The 11,898-nt window shown below is 46.2% G+C and overlaps 1 protein-coding gene across 1 annotated transcript; it reads right to left on the bottom strand.

Moving 5' to 3' along the window:
- Positions 1-259: 259 nt before the first annotated feature.
- Positions 260-5,518, bottom strand: PEBP1 (phosphatidylethanolamine binding protein 1). The gene is made up of 4 exons (XM_007128301.4): positions 5,273-5,518; positions 4,000-4,109; positions 3,179-3,279; positions 260-1,231 (listed from the first exon to the last, which is right to left on the bottom strand). Exons 1-4 carry the CDS (start codon positions 5,405-5,407, stop codon positions 1,014-1,016), a joined length of 564 nt encoding a protein of 187 aa, XP_007128363.1. The 5' UTR covers positions 5,408-5,518; the 3' UTR covers positions 260-1,013.
- Between the last annotated feature and the right edge of the window lie 6,380 nt (positions 5,519-11,898).

Genomic DNA, 11,898 nt, shown 5'->3' with positions numbered 1-11,898 from the left:
TCGGCAGGCGGACTCTCAACCACTGCGCCACCAGGGAAGCCCCTGATTGTGATTTTTTTTAATCTCCAGTTTTAATGGTTGCTCCTGCTGTAGTTTAATGGCACATGTACAAGGACGAGCCCTCTGTATGGTTCCTGAATCAAGTCCCAATTGTCACTGCTGATCAGGGAAAGGGGCTACTCACCCTTAGAGGTTGTCTCTTGACGTCCCACATTTATGAAATCCCGCACCCAAAAGGGCAAAATATCTGGAGACCGGATTCAACTACACAATGTTTTTATTTTTACTCAACTATAAGCAAATAGAATTAACACAACATTCAGCAACTCCAGACCGGCTTTTCTTACACCGAAGAGTGATCAATTTAACAGGCACTGACTTTCGGATTTCTGATGACCTCTCACTCAGCCCTGCAGCTCATCTAGATGGCCAAGCTTTAACAGCAACTCTCTCCCTATTGCTTTTTTCAGTATTGCTCTTTAAAGGAGCCAGAGCAGGACACTGACACCCAATAACCAGCCTGAGATGTATCACATAGGGGGCTAGCGGACGTGCCGGCCCCTGGTTGTCTTCGTGAGAGACAGGGCCGTGAAAACACATGCCAGAAGATGCCACCAAAGACAATCCTGGGCTCGGGCTCACAAAGGCAGAGGCAATCAACTTTTTCTTTTTTTCAACCTCCCTTAAAGGTTCTTTGATGCTCTGTTCTAATACTGCAGACCTGGTCTTTTTACCAGAATTTTTTTCTTCTTTAACGTCTGGGTTGTTATTGTTTTATTAACATTTTGATGACCCCATCCTAGTACCAAAATATCCCCCACCAAAACGGAGTTCAAGTTTGATCAAAACATAACCCCCTAGAATTACAGAGGCCAGGCAGAAGGAAAAGTCACCCTAAACCTAACTCTGACCACTCAGGGCTTGGGCAGGGGGAAGGGGAGAAATCTACATGCATCACTAAACTGAAACATTGCTTGGGAACTTGGGGACCGTGTCCATCTCCTGCCTTTCCTCTACTTCCCAGACAGCTGCTCGTAGAGCTTGGGCACATAGTCATCCCATTCGGCCTGGTAACACGTGCCGGCCACCGGAGCCCCGAGCTCGTACTTCCTGCGGAAATTCGCCACCTTGAATTTGCCACGGTGGTCTCCAGATCGGTTGCTGAGAATGGGCTCATCACACTTCAGTGGCCTGTCCTGCTCATAAACCAGCCAGATGTAGCGGTGAAGGCCTGGAGGGAGAGGCGGGAGGGAAGATGTACACACAGCTAGGCATGTGAGAGGAAGACATCACCCATTTTTGGAGAATGCACCAACTTGGAGGGACCCAGACCACCCCATTTATGAGAGGGACCTAAGTTCATTGCAGCTTTATTCACAACAGCCCAGAGGTGAAAGCACCCCAAATGTCCATTGATGAATGAATGGATAAACAAAATATAGTATATACATATAATGGAATATTATTCAGCCTTGAAAAAAGGAAATCCTGCCCCATGCTACCACATGGATGAGTCTTTGTATGGATCTGCATATGGCATGGAACTTATATGGAGCTACTGAAACTTTCCTATACTGCTGATTAGAGTGTAGAAATTTTCAACCATTTTGGATTTCTATGACCCAACAATTCTACTCCTAAGTATTTACCCAAGGGAAATGGAAACATGCCCATAAAAGGACAAGAGTGTAAACAGCAGCTTTATTCATAATATCCAAACACTGGAAACACAACCCAAATGTCCAGGGAATGGCTACACAAACTGTGGTATATTCGCACAATGGAATACCACTTGGCAATGAAAAGGAACAAGCTACTACCTTGAGTCCAAGAGACCAGTCACCGAAAACAAATGCATACTGCATGACACCATTTATAAGAATACAACAACAGCAAGAGTAATCCGTGGAGAGGAGTCAGAAAATAATTAGCTCTGGGGAAATTTAACTTAAAAGATGCCTTAAGAACCTTCTGGGGTGACAAAAATATCCTACATCTTGTTTTCCATGGTGCTTACACGATGTGTGCATTAGTCAATGTTCACTGACTAAACCCTTCTGATCTGTGTGTTTTATTATACGTAAGTTATACCTGACTAAACAAATACGAAAAAGAAAAAAGTGAGTTACTGAAGCTCTTTTTGTTAATGAGAACACAGCTCCTGCTTGAGAGAACTGCTTTATTCTCATGGGTGTATTTTCCATAATTAAACTGCCTAATGCAGTTTTATAACTGCCCCAGAGAACTTAAGAGATGCCTGGGAAAGCTGTCCCTCTCCCATCCTCTTATGAATGCATGAGAGGGCCTGGAGCCATCTGAAGCTTCTGGGCCTAAAGATAAAACACAAGGTCCCTTGTTGGGGACCTTATTATACCACTTCAGAGTAACTCATGGCTGGACAACATGTACAAGAGCAAGTGTTCTGCTGTGCTCCACTTCCCTTGCTTCAGGAAATGGAAACACCTGTAATGCATGACAGGCAATAACAGTGCATCTCCCACTGTTAGCCTAGGCAGCACTTACCCAACTTGGAGAGGTTCAATACAGTATTCTCTCTCTCTCTCTCTCTCTTTACGTATATAATACATAACCTAATGCAATACATTATGTGTGTGTATCTTCAGTACAGTTCTTAGTAACTAAATCTTTGCAAGATACCACACTAGATTTTCGAGAGAAAGATGAAATGACAAAAAAGCCAATTTTTTATAATTAATTTGGAAACTATGACCATTTCTGAGACCTTTCATGGGAACTAGAAACTCAAACAACCCACAGGGCAAAGGCTGAATATGGAATTTAGATGATTTAACTGTTTAATCCACGTGTAGCTCCCCTGGGAAGTTGTTCTCAGCATTCTGCAACATTGCTTCCTTGGTATCTCTTCACCAACTTCCCTGCTTGCTAAAGGCCTGACAGCTAAGAGGCAGTGCTAAGAGAACATCCATCTAACTGGTACCCAAGGTTCTAGCCACTGACATGACAGCAGGTCTGAGTGTCCCTGACAGGCAGTTGCCTTAGAGGGGAACCGAGTTGCCTGAAGTCTCCACTAGGGTAAGGGCTCTCATAAATTAAAAAAACTCTAAGAACCAGACTAAAATTTTGTAGCACTTTAGGCCAATCCTGATGTGCACCCAGGCTCCCCTCCCATCTCCCTCCAAAAGCAGCCTTTACTGACCTGTGCCCTTGGGAGGCCCAGAGCCCACATAATCGGAGAGGACCGTGCCACTGCTGATGTCGTTGCCCTTCATGTTGACCACCAGGAAATGGTGCCATTCCCTACATGGAGGAACAGAGGACCATCAGCACCGCAGGAAGTTATTACACACTCATGGGCACAGCCAGCAAATGTGCAGCACGCACATGCTCCACACCAGGATGCAGTGACAGACAAGACAGATGGCCCCACCTTCTCGGCCAGAGCAAACCTCACATGCCAGCAGAGAGGACCCAGCCACTTCCTCCCTCCTTCAGACTCTCTAGGACAGGGGTCAGCACACTTCTTCTGTGAAGGGCCAGACAGTAAATGTTTTAGGCTTTGTGCAACACACTGTCTCTATCACAACTACTCAACTCTGCAGCTGTAGCCTGAAAGCAGCCACAGACAGGACATAAATAAATTATCGTGGCTGGGTTCCAACAAAACTTTATTTAGGGACACCAAAATCTGAATTTCATGTAATCTCCACATTTCACAAAGTATTACTGTTCTTCAATTTTTTTCCCCCGTTCATTTAAAAATGTTAAAGTCATTCTCAGCTCATGGGGCTGTACAAAAACAGGCCTGGGGCAGATCTAGCTCTCGGCTATAGATTCTAGACTCTTGTTCTAGGGAGTGAAAGGGAGGGAAATGCACACTCGGGCTTAAGCATGGACGTGAACACCCCAAATCGGGTCTATTTCTGCCACCACAGCATGTCCAGCAAGGGACTTACACAGTGCAAGAAGCACTGGGTCACATGTGGATGACTCGCTGTTTCCCATCTTTCCCCAACTTGCCTGTATTTGGGGTCCTTCCTGCTGGGAGCATCCGGGTCTGTCAAGACCAAGGTATACAGTTTACCTGGATCAAGGCCATCCCATGCAATGCTGGTGGGCCGGTTCTGCACCTGTAGGAAGGAACAGATTTGGAGTTTAAGTCAGAAATGCTTAAGAAACCAATACTTTCTCTGACCTCAGATTCCTTAAAGGTCAAGCACAGTAAATTATTAATTAAAGCTCAAGTGTATTGACTCTATTAAGAGCCAGGATCTGACATTTAATACACATTATTTATTTTAGTCCCAACAACAATATGGGGCTAGTATCCTAGCATGTTATTAACAGAAAGACGTTGGGTCAGGATTTCAACGCTGGTGCTGACTACAACCTTACATAACCTGGAATGACAGGATCTCTAGATTGGTGACCACGTTACCTGGGGCCTGCTAAAGTGAAATCTGAATTAACCAGATATTTAAAAGAGCAGAGAAAATGAGAAAACCAAGGTGGGCAGACGTGGACAGTGAGTCTGGAAAGAGAGGCTGTGAGATGGGCACTTTAAACACCCAAAACAATAAACGCTGCAAACGTCTAAACCAATAAAGCATCTGAGCACTGTTTATTCGCACTGTTGCTCCGGAGGTTCGGAACCAAAAACTCGCCACGGCGTCGGGCACCTAGTTTCCCCACCTTCAGCAGCCAGGACCTGGTTAGGCCTCAGCCGTGGGCGCTCAGAAGCCAAACGGTAAAACAAGGCCGTTTACCCTCGAGCCTTCCAGCTGCAAAACGCATTTACCTTTGGGGCGGCTTCACGCTACTGGGAAGAATCTCTGGGCACGGCTGCTCACTGCTTACATAATGCGTCATATGCCCTCGGGTGGGGCTTTTACTTCCCAAATTGAGGCCTAAAATCCTGAGCACCGAGGGGAGGCTCTGGGGACGTGTGGGAGGCCACTCCCCACTCCCTCCAGGGGCCGGCGCCCTCCCCGCCCCTGCACAGCGATCTGGGCCGTTTCGAGGCCTACGCCACTGCCTGCGCCTCGAAGTCCTGGGAAAACGGATCAATTTCTTCCGAAGCCGAGCCCCGCCTGCCACGTGCCGGGTTCCCGGGGCTGGGTGGGGGGAGGGGGGCGGTCAGAAGGCCTGAGGCTTGGGCATCGCGACCCCCTTCCCTCGGTTGATCCGGCGCACGGAGGCCGGAACGTCCCTCCCCACCTCCACTGGGTCCCCGCCCCTCCGGCCTGAGAGACTCTGAGCCTCCAGTAGCTGCACCCCCGCCGCCCTTGGGTACCTGGGTGGGTGTCAGCACTTTGCCCAGCTCGTCAACCTCCGCCCCGCCGTATTTGACCTGCAGCGGGTGCTGCGGCCTCTCGTCCACTTCCTGCAGGCTCAAAGGCCCGGACCACTTGCTGAGGTCCACCGGCATCGCGAAGCCGAGAGGGTCGGACAGCAGGGAAAGCTGCGGGAGGACACACGCAAGGTAGCAGCCCAGACTCCCAGCAGTCTGCAAGCAGTACCGAGGCAACTCAGGCACCACAGCCAGGGAGCGCATGCGCCAGAGCCACGGCCCCGCCCTGCCCCGCTTCTCCAGTCACCGCCCTGCCCCGCTTCTCCAGTCACCGGCGAGGACAGGCCCCACTCTGCTCTCTGATTGGCCGAACCCAGTAGCGCGGGTCCTCTAGCGCTCCCGGGTCAATGCAGCAGGTTTGGCCTTTCTTTTTGCGGAGAGGGAATGTGCTACCCGCCGCCGGCGAAGTTCCCAAGAACTGTGGCTGGGCTTCCAAGACTGTTGTTTCAAGAACTGCAATTGAGCTACCTTTAATTATTTTTTAACCTTTTTGCATGATTCTTTGCTCTACTTTCTAAAGGCAGAAATGGTAAGGTCTTGCTTTTCTCTTGCACTTCTTAAAACAACCTCATTGCCCCGCCTCCTGGTATTTTCGCGCATGCTCACTGGTTTCCGTAACGGCCAGGAGAGGGCCTGGGGGAGCTTTTGAGCGTTGTCCTCAACGGGTAAATATATTTGCACATATATTTGATCTCCCTATCCCCACTTGCTCTAGACAAGATTCTTGGGGAATTTTTTTTTTTAACTTGCAAAACAAGGAATGTTGCTCACCATCCAGTTTTGAAAGGATGAAGTCATCCACTGCAGTCCCTGACCTCCAACACACCCTGAAAGGCATTCAGGACAAGAACAGGATGAGGCACTGTGTGCCTTGAGAAAAAAAAAAAGGCAAAATCCTTAGATCTTAGATATATTCTAGGAGAATTTTTAAATGAATCCAGATTCTTGCATCTTTCCATACTTAAAAAGCACTAAAATCATGAACTGAGATATCTGCTCCTAACGACTAGCATCAGTCTTCTACCAACATGTATGCTTGACTGCATGTACCCCTTAGCCAAAATCATATATATACTGGCCTCTCCCTCTTCCAAGCAGTTCCTCAGAGCTATTTGAGAGGCTGTCTCCCAGGCTGTAGTCCTCAGTAAGACACAGAATAAAACTCAACTTCCAGCTCTTGTGCTTTTTTTTTTTTTTTTTTTGGTCAACAAACCATAGTTCTATTCCTACTTTGTTGACAAGTGGCTCTGCCTCAAAACTGCTCTCATTGTAGCCACCAAATGCTTTCTTTTTCTAAATATGATGGGCACTATTTAATACTCCTTATCTAATTTGACCTTAGGAGAGCTTTTGACATTGATAACTCCCCCCCAGGGAATAAAAAGTTGTCTGTTGTTTTTATTTCCTATTAGGAAATAATACACTTCATTGTAGAAAATTCATATTAAAAAATCCAAAGAAGTAAATACGAATAGCTTCTATTCCACTACTTGGACATAAACATTGGCAACAGTTTGGGGTATATCTTTCCAATTTTAAAACTATGACTATTGGGGACTTCCCTGGTGGTGCAGTGGTTAAGAATCTGCCTGCCAGTGCAGGGGACACAGGTTCAATCCCTGGTCCGGGAAGATCCCACATGCCGTGGAGCAACTAAGCCCATGCACCACAACTACTGAGCCTGCACTCTAGAGCCTACGAGCCACAACAACTACTGAGCCCACGTGCCACAACTACTGAAGCCTGTGAGCCTAGAGCCTGTGCTCCGCAACAAGAGAAGCCACTGCAATAGGAAGCCTGCACACCACAACAAAGAGTAGCCCCCACTCGCCACAACTAGAGAAAGCCCGTGCACAGCAATGAAGACCCAACGCAGCCAAAAATAAATAAATAAATAAGTAAAGTAAATTTTTTAAAAATTATGATTATAAATATTTTGTTCTGTTTATTCACCCAAAAAATTGCATTTACTCTACCATTGTAGAATATCCATATGAAAATGGATCTTCATTATTTTAATGGACTAGTCTACTCTAGGTGCACCACAATTTGTTCAACAAATTTCCTGATTTTGGACATTTATGCTATTTTGTTGTTTTTTCATTTTACAAATATCACTGAAATGAATATGTGTGTGTGTGTGTGTGTGTGTGTGTGTATACACTTGATGGATAGTTTTGTTGTTGTTGTTGTTGTTGTTTTGCGGTACGCGGGCCTCTCACTGTTGTGGCCTCTCCCGTTGCGGAGCACAGGCTCCGGACGTGCAGGCTTAGTGGCCATGGCTCGCAGGCCCAGCCGCTCTGCGGCATGTGGGATCTTCCCGGACTGGGGCACGAACCTGTGTCCCCTGCATCAGCAGGCAGACTCTCAACCACTGTGCCACCAGGGAAGCCCTGATGGATAGTTTTAGGAAAATTTTATTAGACAGGGATTAGGTAGGTCAAAGAATATGTACTTTAAAGGGATGAATCATAGCTAGTTAACTGTCTACTTAAGTACAGACAGAAGCAATGCCTTCAACATGAAACACTAATATGATTGTTGGTTCTTTCCATCAATTGTTCTATAAATGCATTTTGAGAAACTTGTAACCAAAAGAGAAATAGTCCCCGCCCTTGTGGAGTATATAGTCTAGCAGTGGAGAGAGGCATTCATCAAATGACATTCAACAAATAAAAAATTACAAAATGTGATCTTTCTCAGATACAAATCAGGTAGGTCCACACCTCACCCTGCCTTCCCTAAAGCCCTCTGTGTCCCTCCCCCAATTGCCTCAGGATGAAGTCCAGACTCTTAAAAGCGTCCTGTAGACTTCTTCTACTTCCCTGTGTCTACCTCCTGGCATTCTTCTCTCCAAACACTGAATTTGTTTCATTTCCAACTTGTCTTTCTACCTCTGGGCCTTTGCACATGCTGTTCCCTCTTCTTGGAACACTTTTCCCTCATTCCCCTTCCCCCCACCCCTCACTGTATTCTTGTCCCAGTTCACCTTTACTCATCTTAAACATCACTTCCACCTTCTCCCACTCATCAAGACTGGGAAATGCCCTCATCTCTGCATCCACATTCAATTTGTCTTTTCTCTTTCTTAACATTCAGAGCATTTGGGATTATGAGTTTATCATCTGAAACACACCACTGCCCACTGGAATATACACTCCATGAGGGTTATCTCTCTTAGTCACTGGTCTTATCCCCAGCACTTAAAATAGTGCCTGACACACTTAGTACATGATATTATCATTATTATTATATGAAAATAAGTGAATTTTTTAAAAACACCCTCTGGTTGGTTTCAGGTTCAGATCACTAAAGCTTTGCTTTCTAATAAAATATCACATTCAGAAAAGATAGACCATTGCACCTGCAAATCCAGTATCAACAGCACCTCCTTAATTAGCGGCAGTTGGAAAAATCAGAGCACCTTTCCTCTCACTGTTTACATTAAACAGCTCTCATCAAATGCTCATGAGATGATAGATGCCATCCCACAAGCCATGTGTTAAAAAAGAAAACAACTCTTTGGTCTGATGAGATGGTTGCACCTTCATAGAAAAGTCTCAGAAGGAGACTTTTTAAAATTTGCTTTGAAGGAATTCCCTGGTGGTCCAGTGGTTAGGACTCCGCACTTTGACTGCCAAGGGCCCAAGTTCAATCCCTGTTCGGAGAACTAAGATCCCACAAGCCTCGAGTAAATAAATAAATAAATAAATAACTTTGCTTTGAGGACTTCCCTGGTGGCGCGGTGGTTAAGAATCCACCTGCCAGTGCAGAGAACACGGGTTCAATCCCTGGTCCGGGAAGATACCACATGCCGCGGAGCAACTAAGCCCACGTGCCACAACTGCTGAAGCACGGGCACCTAGAGCCCCTGCTCCGCAATGAGAAGCCTGCGCACTGCAACGAAGAGTAGCCCCCGCTCACCGCAACTAGAGAAAGCCTGTGTGCAGCAACGAAGACCCCACACAGCCAAAAATAAATAAATTAATTAATTAAATTAAAAACATAAAAAAAGAAATGTGCTTTGAGCTAGCTCTGGGACTAGGCACAGATGCTCACTGGCTATTTAAGAGGTGGGAATGACTTTATGGAGTGCCTGCTAGCTGCAAAGTGCTTAACTGTGCTTATGGATAAGGTTCTGGAGGCTCATGGAGTGACGGGGAGAGACCTCCTGGATCTTGCCATGCCTTCCTCTGTCTCTACTAGCCTGGGCTGCTCTCTCCACTGAGGAGAGGGAACTGGAACCACTTCCATTAAAACAATGGTTGCAACCAGCCAAACCATATGTACTGGGCGCCTACTGTGTTCAGCTCAGCCTGCTCCCATAAGGACTGCTCCCATTACCAAATGCATGCCCCCTATAGGTCCGTGCATTCCAAGGACAACTGTAACGTTTACCAAGCACCCACTGTGTGTATGCCCCAATGAGAACACTTAACATTTACTAAGCACCTACTGTGTGCAGGTCAGAGTGCTCCAGTGAAGACAACTTCCATTTCCTGATCATTATCACTCCCACATGCCAGGCCCTGACTGAAGGCCTTGATGCTCAGCGTTTCATTTCATCCTCACACCAACCCAATGTGGGAGGGACTGCTATTAACCCATTTCATAGTTAAATAAACTGAGGCTTGGAGAGGTAGAAGTGACAAAGCAGATGAAAGCCCACCTTCCCCCCTAGGCCGGACACAAAGTCCTTAAGCATGCTCTAGCTGGGAGTGCTGGGAACAGGTGAGGCAATTATGGTCTTTGACTCCAGAAAGCTTTCCCCTGGTGAAGGTTTATGCAGGAAATCACCATGAAAACCCCTCACGGCAGCCGTGAAAATGCAGCCCACACATCTCTAACTGCAGGGAGAGAAGTTGGTCAGGCCCCAGCTGCTGTTATCTGCTTTGAGGCCAAGACCACGCTTTGGCAGGCTGCCCCCAGCCCATGACCGAGCTTGGCAGGGTTATTAACACAGAGCTGGGAGGCTCAGGGCTCCTACGTGGTCAGGATTGGCTTGCCTGTTTCTTTGCAACTACACCTCAGGCTAGGTTGCTTCCTTCCCTGGTTTCCATACTCAGGCTCAGATTCTCTCCCCATTTTCTCTCACAGCCATCTCTCCTAATAAATACCTTGCACATTGAATCCCATCTTGTCTTCAGCTTCTCAGATGACCAAGAGTGACGCTCTCAAGTTTAAGAGACAGTATGAGGACCACCTGAAGTGGAAGCAAGCTTGGAGTGTGCGGGTGCTGGGCTTGGAACAGTGGACAGACTGGTTTTGCTAGAATGGGAGATTTAGGTAGGGGCAGATGGATGACAGAGCAAAAAGGCTGCATAAGCATAAAGGGACAAGGAAGGGAATGTCCTTTTATTTATTTTTTAACCTATAAAAATTTTTTAAATGTCTTCAATATACAAGTAATCAGACACACAGCATAATCTAAGGGCACAGGAATGGAAGTCAGAATGCATTCACTTCCTAATCCATCACCTGGTACCTTATGAAACCTTGGGCAAGGAGGGCAGGCAGAAGAATGGCCTCTCAAAGATGTCCACATCCTAACTCCCAGAGTCTGTGAATATATTCCATTACGTGACTAATGGAAATTATGATACCAGATGGAATTAAGGTTGTTAATCAGCCGACCTGAATATTGGGAGATTACCCTCAATTATCTGGGTGGGCCCAATGTAATCACAAAGGTCCTTAAATGGGGAAGAAGGCAGGATTGTCAGAACAAGAAGGATGCCATGTGAGAAAGACTTAACCAACCATTGCTGGGTCTGCATGTGGAGGAAGGGGCCAGGAGCTAAGGAGTGCAGGCAACCTCTAGAAGCTGGAAAAGGCAAGGAACCAGATTCTCCCCTAGAGGCTCCTGAATGAATGTAGCCCTGCTGACACCTTGATTTTAGCCCAGTGAGACCCACTTCAGACTTCTGACCTCCAGAACCGTAAGATAACAAATTCGTGTTGTCGTAAGCCACTACGTTTCTGGTAATTTTTTACAACAACAATAAGAAAGTTATACAGAATATGACTTATGTTTGCTAAGCCTCAGTTTCCCCCTCTCTAAACTGGGTTTATCAACATCCCTGAAATGATCGTGGTGAGGTTTAAATGAAACACAGGTGATGTGCTTCTTACACAGGCTGGCACCTCCTAATGGGAAGCTATTACTATTTTTACATGTTCATTATATAAAACTTTACTCATAAATACAAACACGCAAACATAAAATTAATTAACTAATTAATTAGCACTCCAGCCACCTAAAAGCAATGAACGTCCTGCAGTATTTCCTTCCAGACTACCTTCTATGTATGTAAATGTGAATATGCATGTATGATAGTTTGGATTCAGTATGAACTGGGTCAAATTATACATACATGCTGTTGTATAATTTGCCTTTCTTCACTTATGTCTATAAACAGATTACTACAGCAACATTCATTCTTTTTTTTTTTTTTTTTTTTTGCGGTACGCGGGCCTCTCACTGTTGTGGCCTCTCCCATTGCGGAGCACAGGCTCCGGACGCGCAGGCTCAGCGGCCATGGCTCACGGGCCCCGCCGCTCCACGGCAT

This window comes from Physeter macrocephalus, chromosome 19 (assembly GCF_002837175.3).
Source record: "Physeter macrocephalus isolate SW-GA chromosome 19, ASM283717v5, whole genome shotgun sequence".
NCBI classification, from domain to species: domain Eukaryota; kingdom Metazoa; phylum Chordata; class Mammalia; order Artiodactyla; family Physeteridae; genus Physeter; species Physeter macrocephalus.
The sequence above is the reverse complement of the archived record's forward strand: the minus strand, read 5'-3'. Positions and strand labels throughout refer to the sequence as shown.